Source organism: Salmo salar, chromosome 03 (genome assembly GCF_965601325.2).
Source record: "Salmo salar chromosome 03, fSalSal1, whole genome shotgun sequence".
NCBI classification, from domain to species: Eukaryota; Metazoa; Chordata; class Actinopteri; order Salmoniformes; family Salmonidae; genus Salmo; species Salmo salar.
Window position 1 is genome coordinate 23,844,904 of NC_138293.1, and position 8,080 is coordinate 23,852,983.

The 8,080-nt window shown below is 42.0% G+C and overlaps 1 protein-coding gene across 1 annotated transcript in view; it reads right to left on the reverse strand.

Moving 5' to 3' along the window:
* The window catches only part of LOC106599435 (laminin subunit gamma-2), a 15,751-nt gene extending 8,228 nt beyond the window's left edge, over positions 1 to 7,523 (reverse strand). The window contains exons 1-9 of the mRNA XM_014190671.3: positions 7,244 to 7,523; positions 5,583 to 5,756; positions 5,203 to 5,326; positions 4,970 to 5,094; positions 4,727 to 4,858; positions 4,233 to 4,422; positions 3,249 to 3,361; positions 2,768 to 2,983; positions 2,353 to 2,529 (exon numbers count right to left, since the gene is read on the reverse strand). Coding sequence (XP_014046146.3) covers positions 2,353 to 2,529; positions 2,768 to 2,983; positions 3,249 to 3,361; positions 4,233 to 4,422; positions 4,727 to 4,858; positions 4,970 to 5,094; positions 5,203 to 5,326; positions 5,583 to 5,756; positions 7,244 to 7,370 — 1,378 coding nt within the window. The 5' untranslated portion in view covers positions 7,371 to 7,523. The remainder of the gene's footprint in view (positions 1 to 2,352; positions 2,530 to 2,767; positions 2,984 to 3,248; positions 3,362 to 4,232; positions 4,423 to 4,726; positions 4,859 to 4,969; positions 5,095 to 5,202; positions 5,327 to 5,582; positions 5,757 to 7,243) is intronic.
* Positions 7,524 to 8,080: the final 557 nt, after the last annotated feature.

Here is an 8,080-nt window from a genome sequence, read left to right on the forward strand (position 1 = left end):
TCCAAGTCATTAAGGTTTTGAGGCTGACGTTTGGCAACTCGAACCTTCAGCTCCCTCCACAGATTTTCTATGGGATTAATGTCTGGAGACTGGCTAGGCCACTCCAGGACCTTAATGTGCTTCTTCTTGAGCCACTCCTTTGTTGCCTTGGCCGTGTGTTTTGGGTCATTGTCATACTGGAATACCCAGCCACGACCCATTTTCAATGCCCTGGCTGAGGGAAGGATGTTCTCACCCAAGATTTGATGGTACATGGCCCCGTCCATCGTCCCTTTGATGCGGTGAACTTGTCCTGTCCCCTTAGCAGAAAAACACCCCCAAAGCATAATGTTTCCACCTCCATGTTTGACGGTGGGGATGGTGTTCTTGGGGTCATAGGCAGAATTGCTCCTCCTCCAAACACGGCGAGTTGAGTTGATGCCAAAGAGCTCCATTTTGGTCTCATCTGACCACAACACTTTCACCCAGTTGTCCTCTGAATCATTCAGATGTTCATTGGCAAACTTCAGACGGGCATGTATATGTGCTTTCTTGAGCAGGGGGACCTTGCGGGCGCTGCAGGATTTCAGTCCTTCACGGCGTAGTGTGTTACCAATTGTTTTCTTGGTGACTATGGTCCCAGCTGCCTTGAGATCATTGACAAGATCCTCCCGTGTAGTTCTGGGCTGATTCCTCACCGTTCTCATGATCATTGCAACTCCACGAGGTGAGATCTTGCATGGAGCCCCAGGCCGAGGGAGATTGACAGTTCTTTTGTGTTTCTTCCATTTGCGAATAATCGCACCAACGGTTGTCACGTTCTCACCAAGCTGCTTGGCGATAGTCTTGTAGTCCATTCCAGCCTTGTGTAGGTCTACAATCTTGTCCCTGACATCCTTGGAGAGCTCTTTGGTCTTGGCCATGGTGGAGAGTTTGGAATCTGATTAATTGATTGCTTCTGTGGACAGGTGTCTTTTTACAGGTAACAAGCTGCGGTTAGGAGCACTCCCTTTAAGAGTGTGCTCCTAATCTCAGCTCGTTACCTGTATAAAGACACCTGGGAGCCAGAAATCTTTCTGATTGAGAGGGGGTCAAATACTTATTTCCCTCATTAAAATGCAAATCAATTTATAACATTTTTGACATGCGTTTTACTGGATTTGTTTGTTGTTATTCTGTCTCTCACTGTTCAAATAAACCTACCATTAAAATTATAGACTGATCATTACTTTGTCAGTGGGCAAAGGTACAAAATCAGCAGGGGTTCAAATACTTTTTTTCCCTCACAGTACATACATACACACACACATACAGATACACACACACACACACAGATACACACATATACATACAGATATACACATATACACACACACATACAGATACACATATACACACACACATACATACATACATACATACAGATACACATATACACACACACACACAGATATACACACACACACACACACACACATTTACTTACACACACACACACATTTACTTACACACACACACACACATTTACTTGCACACACACACACACACACACACACACACACACACACACACACACACACACACACACACACACACACACACACACACACACACACACACACACACACACACACACTGCCAGTCAAAAGTTTGGACACACCCACTCATTCAAGGGTTTCTACATTGTAGAATAATAGTGACGACATCAAAACTATGAAATAACACATATGGAATCATGGAGTATCCAAAAAAGTGTTAAACAAATCAAAATATATTTTATATTTGAGATTGTTCAAATTCAGTTTCTTCAGCCACCCTTTGCCATGATGACAGCTTTCTTTCCTTCTTAATGCATTTGAGCCAATCAGTTGTGTTGTGACAAGGTAGGGGTGGTATAAAGAAGATAGCCCTATTTGGTAAAATACCAAGTCCATATCATGGCTATAACAGCTCAAATAAGCAAAGAGAAACGACAGTAAATCATTACTTTAAGACATGAAGGTCAGTCAATGAGGAACATTTCAAGAACTTTGAAAGTTTCTTCAAGCGCAGTTGCAAAAACCATCAAGCGCTATGATGAAACTGGCTCTCATGAGGACCGCCATAGGAAATGAAGACCCAGAGTTGCCTATTTTGGAATGAGTAGGTGTTTCCAAACTTTTGACTGGTACTATATATACAGTGTATATATAATATGCAAATAGCTGACATTAAAAGATCAATGCCCTAGTAGTCTATCCCATCTAACAGACATGGTCTGTGACAGTGGCTGTGTCCCAAATAGTACCCTAATCCCTATATAGTGCACTACTTTTGACCAGGACCCAAGTGGACAATATAGGGAATAGGATGCCATTTGTGACTGTGACTCACCAGTGGTGCCAGGTGGACAGAGGTCACACTTGACCTCCAAGGAATATGGGCTCACGGAGCAGGCACCTCCATTGGGACAGGTACACTTCAGACAAGACTGTGGCTGGGCAGGGTCATTATAATACCCTGGCGGGCAGGTCTGGCGACCAGGGGTCTCATCTGCAGAGTAACAGTCTCCTGTGGAAAAACAACACAACATCACATATCACTTTTGGGCATGTTCAAATTCATTTTCACAACGAATGAACATTATATTTCAATAATTGATTTGAACATGTCTATAACTATAACTTATCCAGGGAAGTGCATATTGCAAAAGGAGGTTTGTTCCAAATCTCATCATTAACAACAAAATAACAAAATCTATTAAGACAAACATACAGTAACACTTGGACAAAGTTCAAATGTCACCAACCTGTTTCAGAGTCACAGCTTCCACCTCTACAGCTGCAGGGCTCACAGGAGCTGTATGGACCTTTGCTTGGGGAACTTCTTTTATAGCCTGCAGCACACTTCTCACAGAACTGGCCCTCATATCCCACTGGGCAGCTACATTTCTGTACCCATGCAGCTGGGGACCCGGCACCTCGACGGGCAGACTCCATGTGCACGTCGTCAAGGTAACCACGCCCTAGAGGACAGTAAGGCTTTTTATTGAGTGACTGACAAAAGATGAAGACAAGGCAATGTGATGAGGATGTGTACTACTGTCATTTTTGATAACTTATTTAGAAAGATTACATAAAAAAAATTAATATTTAAAAAATAAACTAGATTTATAACTGTTCCAAAGTACTTATTAACAACATATTCAGGAGAAGAAGTAACACCAAGGATCTGTTGATGTACACAGTAACCAATCTTATAGTCTGAGTGATACAAAAATAAGTACTTACCATTTTCTCCAAATGTCCCACGGATTTTAATGTCAGTCAGATTGTGGAGGAGTGTTTGAAACTGGAAAGATGAAAGGCGGGGCCTCCATTCACTGCCTTGTTGCTCATCCAGTCTGAGAATGAAAGACACAGCATGTTTACCTAAGATGTGCACAGATTCATAAAGCCTGAGGAAACATGAGTATTATAGTTATGTGTTTCACATTCACACTTTACACCACCTTGTCCTTGCTACTGTGAAATTATTCCTGCAATTATTATGTAGATATAATGAATATCAGAATAAATATGGAAACAAAACAAAAAACAGTGTGCATTAGGCTACTATATTGGTCACAATAATGTGGTGTATGGTCAATGACTTCTCAATAAACTGAGAAGCATAAACTATTTATTTAAAACATTTTACTATTTTTTGTTTTTGTTTAATTGAAATAACTTCCGGAAATGACTGCCTTCAACTCGAATTGACCCCAGTCCTGGTATGGTACAGTTTGCTGTATTAGACAGGATTGGATTTGGCCATTTAGGGATAAGCTGCTTGGCAACTAGCCATTTTCCACTTAATTGTAATTAATTTGAATCAGACAAGCAGATGACCCTTTGGCTTACTAACTGTTATTAAGCTTTTACATTCAGCTGTGTGAGATAAACAGTGACCCCTTCACATCCACGATGTGAAATCGTCTCTAATGTTTCTCAGTTGTTATGTCTTTGGCATCCATCTCACTATCCACCACACCTGCATACCTATCTCCCGCAGATCAAATTATGTTTGTACCTGCCCTGAGACTGTCAGTACACTTGGTACAACCCATAGCTACGGGGATACGCTATCGCTCTCGCGAGACCCCATAGCTATATGTTGTATCTTGTTTCCTTCCTTCAGGGAACAGTAGTTTAAAAAAAGTTTATAACTTTACATTTTGCCTAACGCTAAAATCAAGCTTATCTGTCTAGCACAGTGCTCTGGCTGATTCCAACCTGAATGTGTAGGTAATCTTCTGTCCACTGGGAACGATGGTCTGCAGGTCTCCCAGGGAAGCTGCCACGCTCAGCCCAGATCCCTCCAGCACCACATCAGCCATGGACGGATGGCGAACCCCTCGGTCCAGCCTCAGGGAGAAGGACAGGTTCTGACCGTAGCTCAGCTCCTGGTTGCCCAGGTAAGAGTCTAGCCATCACAAAATAAGACAGAAAACCAGATTATTAATAGGTGAATGGTGACTGTATGGTGCGGCGTGTGGTGTAACACATCCAGTACTCACTATAATTTTGCATACTTTCATACCTGCACCATTTGTTTTTTTGCCGGGAAAAAGCATAGGATGCGTCCAAATGGCACACTATTTTCAATATAGTGCACTACTTTTGACCAGAGCCCTATGGTCAAAAGTAGTGCACTCTTTAGGGTTCCTCCTAAGTAAGGCAGTAAGGGATCAATATTAAGAGCAGGGAGCAGAGAAAGCAGCTCTCACCAGGGGCATAGAGGTAAACAGGCAGGATGTCTTTGGAGATGACCTCAATGTCATGATGAGTGGGGGACCAGCGGAAGTGGACTTGAGACGGGGTCACACCGTGAACTGTGGCAGCTCGCCACCCCTCTGGCCCTGAAAAACAGAAGATTGGCAGACATTTAACCTACTGATACAATACCAAATGAACTAGTGTATATATTACTGCTGTTTATGTTCTGATCAGGTGAATGGGTGTAAACTTACCATCGTCGAAGGTTGAAGTGATTGTGTGAACTGAGTATCCCTTGGCTGTGGAGCACTCAGTCGAGTGTCCATAGCAAAAGCAAGGTAGAGATTGAGCTGTCACTGAGTTGTCAGTGAGCTGGCCACTGCACAAGAAATACATGATCACATTTAATAGTTAGTCATCCATCTAATCCACAGCTCAACATTAAGGTTTAGTGAAGGGAATACAAAGTGGGGATAAAAAGTCGTACCCATTAGCAGCACAGCCATTTGAGCTGATAGGTGTTCCATTCTGACATCGGTCACATTTCTCCCCCTGTGTTCCCGCTCTACAGCTGCAGCGTCCTCTACTGTCACAGTGGGCGCCTACAGAACCTGGAAGAAACACCACACATCACCTCACCACCTGGACATCTGGGAAACCATTATCAAATACACCAGGAGCTGTATTCACTGAGTCTCAGAGAAGGACTACTGATCTAGTATCAGGTCCCTCTACCTGTGTCATTTTACTCATTATGATCTAAAAGGCTAAACTGTCCCTAGATCAGAACTCATATTTGGAGACGCTTCTGAATACGGGCCCAGGTATGGTTATCATTTCTTGCTCAGTCCTGTTCTGTTCACTCACCTATAGGGCTGCAGTTACACGGCAGACAACTGTCTCCTGCCCTCTGGTGGTAGAATCCCTCCTTGCACCTCTCACAATGCCTTCCCTCAGTGTTGTCTTGGCAGTCCACACAATGGAGGCCCCCAGAGTCATGCAAGCAATAACGTGACTTTCCACTGCATTCACAGATGTCTGCTACAGAGGTGAAATATACAATATTGGGACATTTGTGAAGTGAAAACTGTGTTTTAGATAGAGATCTAACCTTTTCTAAAATCATAAAACATTAATTTGGGTGTATTTGTTCAGGCTATGGGATAAACAGTCTTCCCCTCACAAATCTTCTTGACCATGAAGAGTTAAGTATAGTCCTTTGACAGTCAACACAGGAAAAAAATGTATAATTATGTAGGCTACCATCTTTATACAATGTAAGGAGGGGTTGGGAGTTGCACAGCCTGTCTTTTCTCACAGTGGTGTGAAGTTTAAACCACTGTCAGCAGACCCAGATCTCATAATACCTCATTCCCAAGCGATGAGAGACGAAAGATACTCACTCTGATATCAAGCACACCCACCGTGGGCAACACAATGTTTGCAATCAAGCAAATGTCTGTCTGTTTGCTATGGTAATGGTTTGTACAATCATAGCCAACACATACTGTCCGTCATCAGTTTTTTGATGACCATTTTCCCAAGCATAAATTAGCCTGAGGATATCAAATTATCCTTTCACACACTAAATGATCATTCAGAGGAGTTCCTGTGATGACAGGCTGCAGCTTGTAGCTGTTTTTGTCGATGGGGTAATATAGAAAGGTACAGAGCTCAGAACATCAAGTCGTCATGCCCTAAGAGGAGACATGAGTTATTGTCTGTGTCACAAATGGCACCCTGTTTCTATATAGTGCACTACTGTGTGGGACTCAGAGTAGTGCACTATCTAAGGAATAGGCTGCCATTTGGGGGAAGACCCATCAATAATGCAGTGATTCAGGCCTTCCAGGTCAGTATGGTTGTCCAAAGGTTAAAAAAAATCTAGCAATTTATCACGTGGTCCTCTGTGGCTCCGTTGGTAGAGCATAGTGCTTCCAACACCAGGATAGTGGGTTCGATTTCCGGGACCACCCATATGTAAATTGTATGCGCGCATGGCGAAGACACTTTGTACATATTTACCAGCGCACCACACAGTAAGGAAAGTGTTGAGGATTTATCATCTTTGCTAAGAGTACCACAAGTAAACATATCCAATTTAACATCAAGATCTACTGAGACCTTCATAGACTATACTACTATTTTACTATAGTCTACGTAACTCTGTAGTACAATCATGTTTCTTAAAATCATAAACCCCCTTTCCCCTAAAAGCATACCTGTGGTAAATATCCTTAGATCAAAATTGTCATTTTTATATCCACTTTAGCTAAAGCCAGAATACACAAATACAGATTTACAGGAACCCAACTGCTGTAGGTAGCCCAATTATCTAAAATTGTGTTCTGTCGGCTACCTCCTAACCGCCGAGTGTTAAAGAAGTCAAATCATTCTAAATTCATGTCCCCAATTCAAATGCAACAACCAATTTTAAAATGCTGAAGGCTGATTATATATGCAGACATAACCACAATAATTTAGGATTTTGATATTATTCATTAGGTAAAAAGTTAGTAGACACTCACATCCTCCATATCTGTAGGTTCCTTGGATAGACGACCAGGTACAAAGATAAAGTCCACACAGAAATATCCAACTGCTCTTCATGGTCACAGAAAATCGAATGGGAATTAAGCAGATCAAAATTCTCATATAAGTACAATCAAACTAACAGGCTGATCAGGCTGGCTACACCTGATGTTTCTGCTCAACATCCCCAGGTGAGCCTCTTTTAACACCTCCCCGTGGCAGGCTGTGGCATGTCGAGGACAGTCTCACAGCTGGAAGGTTACTCACGTGTGATTCAGAGGACATACAGTGGCTGTGCCCACTCTCACAGGAAATGTCTGGTTCTGTATCACTACTATGGACATTGTCAAGACATGAATAAAGAGAAGTGTTGTTTGATGCAGCATGAAATAGCCAGTCACTCACTCAGGATCTTTACAGAAATGTTTACATCCGCTTCACAATTCACTAGACATACTTGAAGGAACATTTCAAAATGTGAATCTAGAAGATCTAATTCCCATATGTTACATGAATAAGTGAAGACTTTAAATAGAAAACAAAGTTAAACAGAAATATGTATCCTAATGGTGTGTTACTAGAATAGTGAATACAACTGGATTATGCTTGTGTATTTTCACCTTCTCATCAAAAGCGTAATTACAAATAATATGCAATATGTCTACAGTGCAAAACTAAGAGAACACCCCACAATAGAAAAAATATGAAAACCAAAACCTCAAACCAAAAGACCTGACATAGGTAGTTGTTGCCATTTCCTTTAAAGGGTTTGTTATTGTTTTGCTGATGATTACAACGGAGTAGCCTAGAACACCGTAAAAATCGAAGATGAG